Source organism: Pavona decussata, unplaced genomic scaffold (genome assembly GCF_977016875.1).
Source record: "Pavona decussata unplaced genomic scaffold, jaPavDecu1.1 SCAFFOLD_602, whole genome shotgun sequence".
In the NCBI taxonomy this organism is placed as follows: domain Eukaryota; kingdom Metazoa; phylum Cnidaria; class Anthozoa; order Scleractinia; family Agariciidae; genus Pavona; species Pavona decussata.
Genome location: NW_028145860.1, coordinates 931197 through 947500, shown reverse-complemented (window position 1 = coordinate 947500; position 16304 = coordinate 931197). Strand labels below are relative to the sequence as shown.

General features: G+C 40.2%; 3 protein-coding genes across 3 annotated transcripts in view; all 3 read left to right on the top strand.

The window, feature by feature from the left end:
• LOC146449237 (uncharacterized) overlaps window positions 1–1980 on the top strand; it is a 3961-nt gene extending 1981 nt beyond the window's left edge. The window contains exon 5 of the mRNA XM_085101243.1: window positions 1129–1980. Coding sequence (XP_084957369.1) covers window positions 1129–1980 — 852 coding nt within the window. The remainder of the gene's footprint in view (window positions 1–1128) is intronic.
• Window positions 1981–2063: 83 nt separating this feature from the next.
• LOC146449236 (uncharacterized) lies at window positions 2064–5771 on the top strand. Its single transcript, XM_085101242.1, has one exon. It carries the CDS (start codon window positions 2100–2102, stop codon window positions 5313–5315), a length of 3216 nt encoding a protein of 1071 aa, XP_084957368.1. The 5' UTR covers window positions 2064–2099; the 3' UTR covers window positions 5316–5771.
• Window positions 5772–7826: 2055 nt separating this feature from the next.
• Window positions 7827–14342, top strand: LOC146449235 (carbohydrate sulfotransferase 12-like). Its single transcript, XM_085101516.1, has 3 exons — window positions 7827–8033; window positions 11069–11112; window positions 12668–14342. Exons 1-3 carry the CDS (start codon window positions 7910–7912, stop codon window positions 13502–13504), a joined length of 1005 nt encoding a protein of 334 aa, XP_084957642.1. The 5' UTR covers window positions 7827–7909; the 3' UTR covers window positions 13505–14342.
• Window positions 14343–16304: the final 1962 nt, after the last annotated feature.

The following is a 16304-nucleotide window of genomic DNA, read 5'->3' as shown; positions in this document are numbered from 1 at the left end:
GAATAATAATCATGACGTGTTGAGTCATTTACGTCACAAATCAAGTCAAGTGTACCAGATCGCAAACCAGTAGAACGTGGGCTCGGATTTATGAACGGAGTAATGGCGGACGGATTTTACGTGATTTTCGTGGGTTTTCAGTCAGCTATTTCTGGGCTGTGTAAGAATATATCAATCTAATTTATAGCAATTCGCATTTGTCTAAACCTATTAAATACATTTGCACTAAAAAAAGCGAAAAAGAAATACAAAAATTTTCATCGTAGTGGCACTTTAAATTAGTATTCATACATGACACTTCAATTATCTGGACCTTATTTTCAGTTCTAGTCTGGGTCGTAGATTTTTGACTGCATTTAGTAGTTGTTGCTACATTGACATGTGTGCTGTAACAACCTATTCTCCCAGCTTTTTGTGAGAACCTATTAGTTGACTATTTTTATTTTCAAATTGCTAGAATATTGTTGGTTTGTGCTTTTAAAATTAAATTTTATTAATGAAATTCAGTTTAACCCTTTCACTCCTGAGTTTTTCTACCCCTTTTTCCAAACTCGTAAATAAAACCTAAATGGCAATGTATGATATACCATTTGAAAGGTCTTGACCAGTGCAGTCCTTATTTCATATCAAAATTGGAGAAGTAAATCATGGCTTTGACATAAACGGGCTGAAAATGTCAAAGTCAAAAAGTTCAGAAATGCCTCAATTTTCAGACATACTAGGTATACCCCCAAACTATAGCTTATTTTGCAGCTCTCAGTTAATAGAGTAACATGAGTTATGTCTCACACTGCAAATGTGTAAAACAAAAAATTGTCAAAAGTTCCAGGGGTGGTCATAGATACTAGAGGGGTACAATTTTATTCTGGAAATGAACTGATCTTTCCAAGACCATTTTTGTGGCAAAATTTCATTGAAATAGACCAAATATTAACAATTTTATGAACTTTTTACGTCAGCTGACGTAAACAGGTGTTAAAGGGTTAAGTTGCTCTTTAAAATGCAGTGACATCCAGTCACCCATGAAACTGAAATCTGAAAGAAATAATTATAAACAAAATCTTTCTAGTGTGAATAAGACCACAGACAATATATTTATGTTACTTGGCTTCCATTATTGTTCTCTAGAATGAGCCTTCTTTAGCAGACTCTAACAAAGTGACCGTCGAGTTGAATGTTGAAGATATCAGGAAGAGAAGTGTGCTGTATGCCAAAAGCTCAAGAACATACCATCAACGAATGAATGCGAATGCCTTTGAATTGTGCATTGAAAATCCCACTCTGTTAGATGACAAACAGAACCTTATAGAACTTTGTCGTAAAAAACTTGATAATGACGGCTACAATTACAGCAAGAAAAGATCAAGATCAAAATTGTTTGGAACAGGATCAATGGAGCATGGTAGCAGTAGCAAGAAAGTGAAAATGTCTGAGCACTTACGTACTAAGAAGGTTGAAGAACTCACAGATGATATAGCTAGCCTCGCGGATAGAATACGACTTTTGCAACAACAGAGAGCAAGAGATGAGCAACTTAAACAGTACATGCGAGCCTCTGCGGTAGAAGAGGAGATCACCAAGCTGCGAAAAGAAAAAAGAAAGCATGAAGAAGAGGTGTTGCTTATCCAGAAAAAACAGGCAAAAGCCAAATGGTACAAAGATAAGCAGTCAACCAGTTCCTCGTCTTCTGACGGGTCATCGTCTTCGAGTAGTTCAACTAAGACATTGACATCTTTCTGGGGAAAGTCAGTTACACCAGCAGAACCATTGAGTAAGGAAGCAGGTACAGCCAGAGGAAATTCAACTAAAGCTACCTGTACTAATCAGGAGGAAACACAGTCGTCAAGGGTTTCTGATGAAGTCGCCAAGCATTCTGGAGATAAACCTGGAGAGAATGATACACCAGAAAATGAGTCACAAGGAGACAACAATAATGGCACAAGGAGTGCTGATAGTGGGAGCAAGGCTCATTTTTTGTAGATAAAGACGCTCCTAGGAGTGACATTTATACACGATATGTGTCACATCTTTCTTCTTGTTTATCGGATGTGTCTAAATACAAAGTTGACGATGGTTTATATGTTGCGTTAATTAATGATATGACACTTGAAGAAGTTGCTGTTGCAAGGAGAGAATTTTGCTCTAGGAAACATTGTTCAGAATTACAAGTTTGTTCACAGTGCGAGGGACTGATTTCGTTTGCCCACGATGTCATAAATAATGGAATTGTTGAACTGAAGGCATTTTTTATCAAACACTTTCCAAAGGTCAAGTATATAAGTTCAAAGGCGGTAAGGCTGCTAATGCAGCTGCCACTTATTGTCATGGAAATTGCACCTGAAGGCCCAGGATCAAAAAGACTGTATGCTACAGAATTCCAACCTGGAGTTGATGCACAAAGATTTGTGGTCATAATGAGACAGTTCTTGCATTCGAAGAAAGCAAATGTCAGAGAAAAGCTTCCATCTAGACAAAAAATAAACGCCTTATGTGAACTAGCAACCACTGAAACAGATCGTCTGCTACTAAAAATGACTGCTTGTTCTGAGCTTAGCGCTAAAGAAGCTCGGAAGCGATATGGAGTTCAAAATCTCGGCGAAAAACAAAGGAAAATCGAAGAGACCCTTAGAAGGGCAAGTGAAATCAAACAAACAGTGGCAGAGCTTGCACGAGTCAAGGAAAAGGCACTTTTGCGCACCATTGGCTTTGACTACGAATCCAGTGATTCAGAGGATGAAAGTACTGACCTTGGCGAAGTTCAAGATGTTCAATGGATTTCGTCAGAAGATGCAACAGAAGATGAAGAAGAGTTTCCATTAAGTGATCAGCTGCATTCCAATAAAGGACAACATGATACAGACAGCTCAGACCATGGGAGTTCTTTTGTTAAGGTTGCACAAGAAAATGCAGTATCAAAGGAAAAAGGAACATCAGACAGGGGTATGTTTGATCCAGATGACACGGACATACTGAAAAATCCAACTGTAAATCCAGCACCTTCAAGAGAAACACTGTTGTTAATACTAAGAGAAAACAATCTTAACTGGTTTACATTTGTGGCTGAGCTAAAAAACATGTTACCAACAGATAACCCTGAAGTTTTAAATCAAATACTTGTTGACTTTGCTGATTTCATCCCCTATAGTGATCTTTCAACAGCAGAAGAGCAATTGATCGAAATTAGTAGACAGGCATATTTAGAGATTCAGCGGAAACAATCTCTAGGCAACGCCATATTTGAGACTGACAGTGAATCTGATGATGGAGACTGGTGTGAAATCAATGATATTTGTTCTGATGAAGCAAAAGAAAAAGTGCAACAAGAAAGAAAAAAAATCAAGATGGCTGCTAAAAGGGAAACTTCAAAGCTTATAGCTAAAGAAGCCCTTCTTAAACGCAAGATTCCAAAGAAAGTGTCTACCATTGTGACAAAGTACCCTGATATAGGAAAAAAAATGGAAGACTTTGTTCAGAAACACCGGGTTGGTGCAGACCAGTGGCGAAGAACTGGAGTTTTTACTTTCGCGAGTAATAAGAATTCTACAGGGCCTAAAGTAACTTACAAAAGGATGCAAGAGCATCTACAAAAGGAGTATGGCATATCGATATCGTATGGTACCGTTGTTCAGTTGTGTGCCGTGAGGAACAAGAGAAGGATTTCGGCTCAGCGTTACCAGGGTGTTGCAGCAATAACTTGCAGAAGAGCACGTAAAGGTTTTGATGTCAAATTCAATCCCGATAGCCGTTGGTCATACTGCTTTTACAAGGGCCTTGATATGCTTCAGCTAAAAGACGGTTCAGATAAAATGATTCTCAATAGAGACGACCAAGCAGGATTCCGTCTGGATAGTACTTACACACATAAGAACCATAAAGCTGTCTGCTTGGAAGGAAAGCCAGAACTCACGTCACATTCTGACTATGTAAGCAAACACGGAGGTCAACTTCAAACATCATCTTACTTATTCATGAAGACGGAAACCACTGGTCAAGTGTCTGTTGGGATTGTCAAAGCACCTGGCGTTCTACACGAGAAAACAGCAACACAGCATCTTGCTGACTTGTACTGTTTGAAAGAAAAAGCAGAAATGGATGTGTGTTTTGAAGGAAAGAACATTGATTGTATTAGAGTTGATGGGGGAGCCGATGAGGGCCCAAGTCATGTTGAGGTACAGTTTCGATGGACCGAATGGCATCTAAAAGAAGGAAGGGAATTGACACTGGTCACAACAAGGAACAGTGGTGCGAGCTGTTACAATCTTGTAGAGCTGCAGAATGGTGTTGTTGGCCGAGCGCATGCTAATCTCTTTATACCGTCGACATTGTGTGGATCTGCCGAAACTGAAACGGGAGGAGTATCTCAGGATAGATTACACGAAAACATGGAAGCAGCACTGCAGGTGTATTTGGATAGAGTCAATGACATACCATTTGGTTCATCTGTAATAAAAATGTACAGAGGTGCCACAGATAAGCATGCAACAGAGCTGAAAGGTCAGAGACAGAATTTACTTGTGTATTTGAGGGGAACCAAAGCAGCTAAGGCCGAACTCAAGAAGAAGGAGCCAAATCAATATCATTACTTTGAACAGGTTTGGAACTTACGGAACCAGCACATGGTACCAAACCTTCCAAGTGGGTATGTGTTTGCTCTCAAAGCCTGTTACAAGGAGGGTTGCATCCATCCAGTTTGCAAGAACGGAAAACCAGCCAATGATTCATTATGGTTCCCAGGAGGGCCAAGTATTCAGTACCTGCCATTTCCAGTACCAGACCCTAAACGACCTTGGGGAGCCAAGGAATGTGACAAGTGCAGTGGTATTTGTAGTGGACACTACAAGGGACCAGAAGAGGTGCTAGCAGTGGATAACTGCAATTTGAGCAAAGCCTCCATTTCTCCTCCAAGTACTGTGATAAAAGATGCCTTTGACAAAAAACAAAAGGAATGTCTGGAACTGACGTCCGATGAGATAGAGAAACTAGCAAAGCAAACCTTACTCCGTACCGATGAAGTTGAGATGTGGGTAAGACACCTAAGTGATGTGAGGAAACATCGCCAAGCAGGTGCCCAGAAAGCTTCTGCAAAAAGAAAAGAGAACTCTCTCAAGAAGAAGTCTAGTAAAGCAGCTGTTGACACCCCTGACTCGTGGTGTATTTGTGGAGGGCCAGAGTGTGGAGACATGATTGCCTGTGAACATAAAGACTGTCCCATAGAGTGGTTCCATTTTCAGTGTGTGGGGCTTTCAACAGCACCAAGTGGAGAGTGGATTTGCGCACAGTGCAAGGTTGCAGCCATGGAGAATTCACCTCAGTAGACAGTTTAAGGTATTAAATTTCTAAAAAACTGAACTTGAGCCAAATAAACGGAGTTTGTGTGATAATATATACAGTGTATTTCAAATTTCACTAATTTGCAGTCTATTAAATACATGTAATGAGATGGTCATGACCAATAATGAAATACAGCATGCTTTTCCTTCGTTTAATAGTTGAACAAACTGTATGAGAGTGTGATTAGCATTTTAATCAAAGCTGCACAAACCTGGAAGAAGAACATTATTAAATTTTCCCATGTAAATGTAGGTCTTGCACGTTCTTTTCTTAGAACTTTTGATAGTATCAGCTTTCTTGCCCCAGGGGTAGTGGCGTTTGATCTGAACTCCAGCCTCAGGGGGTAGGGATATTGATGCCTTTTGACCAGAGCCTATGTCAAATCCCCCACCCTTCCCCGGGACCTGGGGGGTGGGGGTTTCAATTGACTGGTGCATTATAGTCTCCATGTTTGTTTTGATGTTTTGGCGCCAAAACTTTTCCGCGCGCAAGCCTGGAAACAAATTTACATGCGAACGAGTCCACGGAATTTCGTACCCAGGACCCGGTTGTTCGAAAGCAGATTGACACTAATCCACGCTTAACCGTTAATCGAGGTTTTCATCTCGCTCGTTTAAAATGGTTTAAAAGGCTAATTTCAGGCTAAAGGTTAAGTAAAGTCTAAGGCAAAACTGACGGACAAAAATCTTTTGTCAGAATCTTTATTAATAATTAATTATTAATTAAGCTCGCATCAAAGTTCACGTTAATCCGGGATTAGCTTAATCCGGCTTTGAACAACTGGCTCCTGATCTGTTTTATCTTTTCCATCACTTTTTACCAATCACCAATGCCGCGAACTCGAGGGAATATTTTTTCTTTAAAGCAAGATTAAAGCTTTTGAGTGAAATGATAATTTTATGATGTCAGCGGGAAATAAAAGCCTCTAGAGTAAGTTACCCAGTTAGAGCACAAGTTTGCAGTTAGCTAACTTACCCACTCAATTGGACATTTTCACTATGGCGTCATTTGACTACAACTGCCAGAATCCTTCAGTTTTTTGTTTACTCATGCTAATTAGAGCTATTGTTCTTTGCTCTCCACTGGGATTACAAAAATTGGAATTGGAAAAGGAAAACAAAATGAATTCTGTTAGTTGTAGTCAAGTGACGCCATCATGAAAATGGCCTATTCTAATCATGAAATCTTGTCTCAGTTTAACTGAAATATAAGTACGTAAATTATGATCATCCGGGTGAGTGTAGTCCTGAGAAGGACTGTTTGTGGTGACTTTGACTGACGTTTCGACAACCTGAGCGGAAGTCATCTTCAGAGAAGGACTGTTTGTGGTGACTTTGACTGACGTTTCGACAACCTGAGCGGAAGTCATCTTCAGAGTCAAGTCAGACTCTGAAGATGACTTCCGCTCAGGTTGTCGAAACGTCAGTCAAAGTAACCACAAACAGTCCTTCTCAGGACTACACTCACCTGGATGATCATAATTTACGTACTTATGACATGACTCCTGGGTTCAAACCATTTACAATTTTAACTGAAATATAGCAGTTTCGTGTCCGGGACTGAATCCATGCACCAGCTAGTTGATAATGGGGTTTGTTTTTTAATTGCCTGCTTGGCAAGCGTTCCAGGGGGCCTTTTCCTCCGTGTTATCTCTCTCGTCCCCGGGGGGGGGGGTAGGGGGGTGTTGTGGGGGCTCTAGTCCCAATCTCCTCGTGAGTGTCTAATTGGTTGAGCGACTACCGTGGTTAACACAAAGTCCTATACCAATCAATCATATCTGCAGCAAAAAATTCTAGTCAAAAAATGGGAGGATAACCTTTTGAAAAATAAAAAGATATTTTTGCTCGAATAAACGACCAGTAAGCATCTAGGTTTCCGTTGTTGACCGAACGGCCTCCATGCGCGTCCTTTCAGACAACATCGTTCCTAGCGCTTTTCAATTTACAAAGGAAAAGTCCAGGGAGCTAGGTTGGAGTTCAGCCGCGCAATAATAAAATTCTATCCTAGTAGAAAACGCAAAATAATTAAAACGAACTGATCAATCAAATGAAAAGCGGCAGTGACCGTGCATTTAAAAGATTTCAATCTGTGCAAAGTTTGCCGTCGACACCAACGCTATAATTAAATTAATCTTTATTCTAACTCAGTGCGCATGCGCGCAGGCTAGATGTATGACGTGGCGTGACGTAGGCACTTTTTAAGTAATCACGACGGCAACGCCAACGCTAACATCACATGTTTACTTGTAGTACTTCTCAGTTACTTTCCTTCGTTCAACTCGTACAATGTAGCCGAACTATCCTGGAAAAGAAATGGTAGGAAAATTGCTCTCATGTGCTCAAGTTCTCCACAAAACCATAAATTTAGCCATTTCAAGTTGTTGTGCATTTATTAAATTATTCTTCTATGGGAACTATTGGTGTCGGCGAAGTATGTTTTTCTAATTAATACCCCCAGGCGACTTTCGTCCGAAATTAAACGGACAGAACACAGATTTTGCTCTCTATAGTCTTAATAAGATATTGAAAAGGAAGCGCTAGGAAAATTAGCGGCAAACGGACTGCCGCTTAACGAAAATATGTCGGGACTGACATTGTTAGTAAAGAAGAGGCTTGTTGTTTGTTTTTTGTTGTTTACACTTTCTTTGTTGGCTTACAAGACTTGGGAGATGCGATCAAATGGACTAGCGATAAACAGAAGAGGTAAGATTGAAGTAAGAAGATACGCTAGCATTCACAAACTACCCAACTTTGGTGCCATTAAGAATACTTCTGTTGATACTCTTTGAATGCCTTTCTTGCTGAAAGATATTAGCTCAGTTTTCAGAACAAGGAATTCAGGAGATACTTTAACAAAACTTAGACATATCGATTGTGGTTAATATATAGTTAGGTAATGTTTGGTTCAAGCTAAACTAGGTGTTTATGCCATAATAAATTATGACAATATTTGTAGGGGTAAAAAAAACCAACTAGAAATCCTGTCTGTATACGGGAGACCCCTGTGAGGTGTGTGTGGAGTTTGCCCCCCCCCCCCCCCCCCCAACCGACAAAAATCCTAGGTACAGCCATGGTAAAAGGCCTTGTGTGGAGAGATCATTTTTGTTATTCTTAAAGTTTACATAAATTCGGCAAATATTTACAGCTATTCACAGTCTTGTTGCAAACATTGACGAGAAAACTGCCCGGAGCTTTCTCCCTTTTTCTCAAGTTACTAGCGTCTCGTCCAATATTCACAAAATCAATTTATTCGGAGCAAAGACAACCTCCAAATTTTGCACCATTTTTGGGACTTTAAGCCCAGAGACATAATGGCATAAGGGTAATCAGATCGAGAAAAATATAGCACAATAACTTTTTGCATTTTGCTTGTCTTGGTCGTCGAATTAAAGTTAGCTTTTGCAAAGCGCATGGAGCAGATATTGAGTGTTCCACCTAAGGCTGTTAATAGGGACTTTAATAACACAAAAAACGAAAAGCTTATGAACAAAACAATAGCTTCGTGTTTGCAATTGCGTTTAAAATCTTTGAACATTTCGTTGGAAAACAACGTGGAATGACCAAATTCAAAATTAGATAGCATGGACCCACAACGGTCAATTTTCTTTCTCTTTTTGAATTTGAACGCTGTTGATATTAATAATTATGTGTTTGGATAATTCGGCCACGTTGCACACGTTGAACGAATTGCAATTATCATAAAGCGGATCAGCTGAGATCAGACAACGTGGATGTGTATTTCTAAGTGACAATTTCGTTAGCGATTTCTGTGTGATTGCCGAGTAAGGCCCTTCATTTCATTTCACCCCTTCTTCAATATGACGGCGGCACTCTATTTTTCTGTTGATGTGGGTCAGAATTTGTGCCCCTGTCGAATCTGACCATTTAGGATAAGAAATTAGTTAACATACTAAAATTAGCTGGTTGGAAGAGCTGTAAAACTCGGTATTGCCTTTAGCGAATCAGCACTAATCAAGGCCAACTTTTTTTCTAGCCGACAAGTTTAGCGGTATCCATCTTAAAGTGGGCATGAAAATGAAAACATTAAAAAAAATCATTGTCTCGGACTATGTAATTAACAATTAGATTATGAGCTCGAGATTTTTATCGCGTGATAGCAGATGAGGCCGCAGCCCGAATCAGCTATCACGCGTGGAAATCGAGAGCGAATAATCTAATTGTTTTTATAGTATAAATCTACTAGTCGTTCAAAACTTAACAAGTAAATTATCCAAATCCTCCTCACAGACACTTCGAAAACGTGAAAAAGCGGGCTGAATTTTGTTGACAACCGCTACTCACTATCTATCACAGATTAGTATAAATCTACTAGTGTTCTATCACGAATGCCGTTCTCTGATTGGCTACGCTACTCGCTATCTATTCTGTGATAGATAGTGAGTAGCGATTTTCAACAAAATGGCGCCCGCTTCTTCGCGTTTTCGAAGTGTCTGCGATGAGGAAATAGATAATTTACTTGTTTAGTTTTGAACGACTAGTAGATTTATACTAAAACAATTAGATTATTCGCTCTCGATTTCTATGCGTGATAGTTGATTCGGGCTTCGCCCTCATCAACTATCACGCGATAGAAATCTCGAGCTCATAATCTAATTGTTAATTAGTATAAATCTACTAGTGCTCTATCACGAATGCCGTTCTCTGATTGGCTACGCTACTCGCTATCTATTCTGTGATAGATAGTGAGTAGCGGTTTTCAACAAAATGGCGCCCGCTTCTTCGCGTTTTCGAAGTGTCTGCGATGAGGAAATAGATAATTTACTTGTTTAGTTTTGAACGACTAGTAGATTTATACTAAAACAATTAGATTATTCGCTCTCGATTTCTATGCGTGATAGTTGATTCGGGCTTCGCCCTCATCAACTATCACGCGATAGAAATCTCGAGCTCATAATCTAATTGTTAAATAGATAGCGGGTAGCGTAGCCAATCAGAGAACGGCATTCGAAATAGAACGCTAGTAGATTTATGCTAATCTGCAATAATGAACGGGGAAGGAAAGTTCCTTGGAGGTGCGTGACACTTGAAAATGTTTTCCGATAGGATTGATATAAAAATAAATATCAAAAAGTGTCAAAAATGGTCTTGAAAGAAAGACAGACGTTTCGGGTGTATAACACTTCTTCAGTGTGGAGAAAACCGTTCCAATTCGCTAATCAGCAGTTTGATATGTTAAAAAAATATGGGTCATTTTTCGAGTTAATTTTTTCCACCTGAAACATACAATAATTTATTCAAATTTCATGTGCTTGATACAAAGGATTCGTCTTGCAATGTTTTCCCTGTGTTGAATTCAAAGTTTAAAGTCCTGGTCAAATGTTGCATGATAATCGATGATAGTTAAAACTCGCGCGCTCGTTTGACCACCAACTATCATGCACATTTATTGACTATCATCAACTATCATTCACTTTGAGCGTGTTCAAATTCTTCGTGATAGTCGATAATGGTTTTTCGGTCAGCTGTTTCCTCCACCAGCGCTCATTCAGATTCATTTAGTGTTAGTTCTTCCAGAAACTGAGGGAAAACAGAGCAGGCTACCGCCCTCTATTTCATCCATGCGAAGTAAAGTTTTGCCGGTAACTTAACGCGGCGCCATATTTGCGATGTTTACACTCTGTAGGTGCCTGACGTTCGTGTTCATACTGAACGAAATTGCCACGATCAGAACTCGTGGATGAGAATTCAGTAATAATTTTTTATTTATTTATTTGCAGAGACTCCACCAATGGAAAAATCAGTTCATTACCACGAATTTGAGGTAAAATTAAATCTCTCCAAATCGCCAGTTTTATTACTGTCAGCCAACGGACGGAATAAGCTAAGGTGGTCAGTTACTTTTTGGTCTACCAGCCTATTGTGAATTTCCTTGGGGTTAAGTACATTTTAGACCTGACTCAAGTCGTCTTCGTATGCGCTGAAAGAGTGACTGGACTCCCACAAAACGAACTTAGGGAAAGTCTACGTGCATTTGAGTATTCTTAGTTTTCAGTTGTTTTGTTGTTTAAAACGTGCGGAGTCGCTCTGGTGTAGTCGTACGTAAACGCATCAGAGATCTCTGTCGAAAGATTGGAGGGTCGATGGTTGGACATGCTGAGGTGGCGTATTGTGCACATTGTCACCATTCACCTAATGCTTTTATCCTATAGTCGATTAACATCCCATCCAGGGAGAGAGTAGTACAGTCAAAGCTGAGTATCGATCTTGTAATGGACTATATTCCGTTTAGCTGGGAATCCTGTGATGGGCAGTAATGTCCCGTCCAGGGGATGGTACAGTCTCTTGGTTGGTTCTTGATGGGTATCCTGTGATGAACAAGCGACGTAAACTCGTAATCGGGTCCATAGTTCTACTCTTGGGTGACTTCATCACTGAGGTCGTGCCGAGTGTGGGACTCTTCACAGTAAATTTGTATGTTGAAGAGAGGGACTCATGTCTGTGAAATCTTCACGTGAAAATGAGGCCAGATTCTTGCATCAAAACGAGGTAAATTTGCGCGACAGAGCAACAAAATGGGCCGGGCCGCCAGCCTCGATTTTTTTCCGTATGCATTTGCACAGGCAACCCAACGCAAACACAAAATTAGACTTGCGGTCTCCCATTGTCGACCGCGATAAGACGTCTTTAGCAGCCCACCACCTGATATGATACTCCGGCCTATCCAGCAGGAATGTGTCAATGGTAGGTACATAAGCTGCATAGGTATTTAAGGACGGTGCCTACTAATACCGAAATATTTTTGTGCGGCTTATGACTATGCGGGAAAAACAGATCTTAGCAAGGCCTATTGGAATCTAAAAAGAAAATTGGGGGTAACCACGCATTTTTCAGAGATAATTAAGCAGTAATATATCTAAAAAACGCTAAAATATAAAGCAATGTATGGGATTTTTTCCTAAATTGAAGCTTAATTATCTCTGAAAAATGCATGGTTACCCCCGATTTTCTTTTGAGATACCAAAAGCATTTGATAAGTTCTGCTTTCTCCGTATAGTTTTAAACCGCGCAAAAATATTCCTTTATTAGTAGGCACCACCCATAGGAAACCCGAGTATCTCGCGATGCGCAGAACGTATGCGCAGTAACAATAGTAGGCACCGTCCTTAATAAAGAGGGTTTTCTTTGTGGGCTCCTGGTCTCAGCCATTTTCGTCCAGCTAAGATATAGGTCGTCAGTTTTTGGTCTTAAATTGGGTTTGTATCAGGTATTGGTCTTTAATAAGGGGCGAATTTTCGTCGTTTCGTCCAGAATCAGGGTCACACGTGAATAAATCACGTTATTTTTTTGCAGTAAGGAATATCATATTTCTATTGCAGGGGAACAAACTCGAGACGGAGAACCAGCTCAGTCCTGAAGAAAGACAAATTGTCAGAAAGCGACGTCTTAAAGAATATTGTCGCAATCACACGTTTGACAAAAACCCAAGGCCAGAGGACCTACACATGCTTGCTGTGGACGACAAACAAAAGTTCATCTACTGTGTGGTGTCAAAGGTGGCAACGACGACGTGGAAATCACTATTAGCTCCCCCTCGGGGAAATGACCAAGGCATCAATCGCTGGAAAATGTGGAGACGGCTCACGAATTATACGGAGGAAGAAAGGACACAGCGGTTGAACACCTATTTTAAATTTCTTTTTGTCCGTGAACCAATACATCGCATGCTTTCCGCATATAAAAATAAGTTTCTTGAGATCCCAAGCTACACCGTAGGCCTCAGAAGACAAATAATTCAAGAATTACGACCGGAAAGTTACGAGCCTGAAGGAAAACATTTCGTGAGTTTTCCAGAATTCATGCAGTATTTTGCTGATAATAAAACGAGAAACCAACATTGGCGACAATATGAAAAGATTTGTCACCCGTGCGTTATTGAATACGATTTCATTGGCCACTTCGAGACATTGGGAGAAGACGGCCCTCTCCTACTTAAGCTGCTGGGACTCGATGACCAAGTAACATTCCCCCGAATTCACAAATCAACCGGCGAATCTGCATTGCTGAAGTACTATTCACAGGTTCCTACTCGCTACATCACTAAGATTGGAGAGCTGTACCGCAGCGACTATGAAATGTTTGGTTACGAATTCCTTGGCCCTGTGAAAGAACTACTGAAGAAAAATGACACACAACCTGCAAAGCTAACTTTCTAACTTTTTAATGGGAGATTTGGGCTAAGTTCGCATCATACCTGATCGATTTTTTGCTAACTGCTTTTTGAACCTCATTGTGAAAACGAGGCTAAGTGCAACGTTTTTGTTATGAAAATTAGTTTTCATTCATATGTAAAGAAAACTAATTTTCACATGAAAAGCTTCGCACACTGCCTCGCTTTCATATAGCGGTTCACAGCAACTCGGAAATGGCCTTTGATTTCCAGTAGTGCCCATTCTCCTCAGAGCTGATCTCCAAAACCGGCAAATGCCCCACGGTGGGCACAAACGAGCTGTTTACATGCCCCACAGTATATGTTCATGTCTTCGGCGTTTCTGGGCTTACCTTCAGTCTAACAAAAGTTAATTCAGGCCCAACTAAGTCTCAGATAAGTCCTATTTCTCTGTATTGCTGCAACGACCAACGGCTACCATCTCAAAGGATCAATAGTATACAAAGCACTTTAAACTACTGTAGTCTATTCACTGAATACTATAGTCTATCCATTATTATTAAAAACTGCATCATTGTATAATGCAATTCGAGGGATTTGATTGGCTTAGCGGCCATGGTATATGAGCAATTATACCATGGCCGAGAAATGGCGACCATTAAATTGCCTTCTGGTCGTTCTTGCACAGCGAAATCAGTAAGATCTAGCAATATTTCTCGGTTGTTTTTAATAAAACAATTATTCCACTTGCGCTTGTTGGATATGAGATGATTATAGCCAACTCGGCGCTACGCGCCTCGTTGGCTATCTATCATCTCATATCCAACGCGCGCTCGTGGAATAATTGTTCAATAACTACTCATTTAATGTCCCTAAGTAGAAGATAGGGGAATAGATACCTCGATCTGTAATCAAAGGGTAAATAAATAAATAAAAATAAATGGGAATTTCTTTGGATTCCACAAAGTGGTTCTTTTACCCTCTGTTTCTAGATCAAATGTGAATTTGGGAATGCTGGTTTTTGGTGGAGGGAGGAAAACCGGAGTACCCGGAGAAAAATCCTCGGAGCGGGGACGAGAACCAACAGAACGGGATCACCGTCTGTAGCATTTTGCTCTGTTTCTCTAAAGGCTCACTTCAGGATTATCCAAGCTTTGTTCCCGGACACGTTGGACCGATCGCACTTCCCATAAATCTCAGTGGCTGACCTCACATTCAGTTTGCGCGCGCCAAGACACCTGGGAAGGAGATTGAGGGCAACCATCATTGAACACTTGACCTGACTCGAGTTTGGTTTGTTTTGCTTTACTACACTCAGGCTCTGTGATTGGTTGGCCAAGTTCGCCGCGCCATTTTCTCAACCAATGGGAAGCAAATCCAAAATAAATCCGCCTTGGTCGCATGCGCTTTCCCGCGCTTGACACTAGTTACATACATTGAAACCTGGTGTTGTTAAAACAGGTTTTTCTTCATATTTTTTGAAACGTATGAAGGCGTTCACAGATGAAGCAGTATAATGTACAGACAGAAGACTAAACTTCCACAGGAACGATGAATCGACCCTAGAGATTCGCCCCATGTAACGGAATCCACAGAGGTATTGGATTCCGGATTCCATCCCTCTGGATTCCGGATCCCAACCCTCTGGATTCACTGGATTCCGGATTCCAACCCTCTGGATTCCGGATTCCAATAATTTGGAATCCAGATTACGGCGTCCTTGGTTCTACTCGTATTTTCAGTTCTAGTGTAATAATTTAAACAAAACACATACCTTTATCCCATATTGTAGTGGAACAATAAGTCATGATTCCGTTGGGAAAAAAACATCGATACCCTCTCATAGAACAAAACATTTTGAAAACGCCATTCTGCAATTCCTATATACCATTTACATGATCAACAAATATCGAACAACGTCACATGTATTATTCTGGCAATTCCTATATACCATTTAAATGATCAAAAAATATCGAACAACGTCACATGTAGTATTTAGTGGCAATTCCTATACCGTTTACATGCAGATCAACAAATACCGAACAGCAAATATTGCCGGCTATTGTTCAAACTTAGTTACAATATATTACGTAACTTTCTGCATAAATCAGTGGCATCAATGGAAAGTTTAAATGATGCACAAGCTATAAATCTAAACGTTCGTTCCCTTAGTTTATTAGGAAAATGATTTCCCTTAGAAATTAATGCACGTCACAAAAATGAGAAAGCTTTTGTCATTTGATTCTTAGGAAGTGCGTTAACTAAATTTAAAAAGTTCTACCCATCGTCCACTTGAGCGTTACATGAGCGGCGCCTTTTGAAAAGGTTTTGCCTTTGAGACTTTCATTAAACATGGTTGCCAATGGTTGCTTATTATATTAAAGCCTGGTTCGTTTCACTAGCGAAATATGCACAAGTATATGCATAACATTGCTATGTCATTGTCAAAGCGGGCATATAAGCATAAGTGTAAAAAATCCAAAATTTCCCTTTTTGTTATGCTTCCTATTATGATTATGTTCCTCTTATGCTAGGGAAAGCCACATATGCAAAGCATAACCAGAAAGGACTATTACTCGACACATCTAATAATATAACAATCCTTCTTGGTCTCTTTCGCGCAAGCCGTCACATGCATTTATTAAAAGGTGGCTGTTCAAAGCATCATGCTTAACTATAGGTGTGTATTTTGGGCCTGTTTTCACTGACTTAAAATCGTATGCTTTCGCTTCCGCTTATGTCCCTAGTCAAAAGTCACAAAACTAGGCATAAGGAGGGCGCTTTACCTCTTCCATCCCGTACATGAGACTTGTATAAAGCCGTGGCCACACGAGCGATTTTTTGCT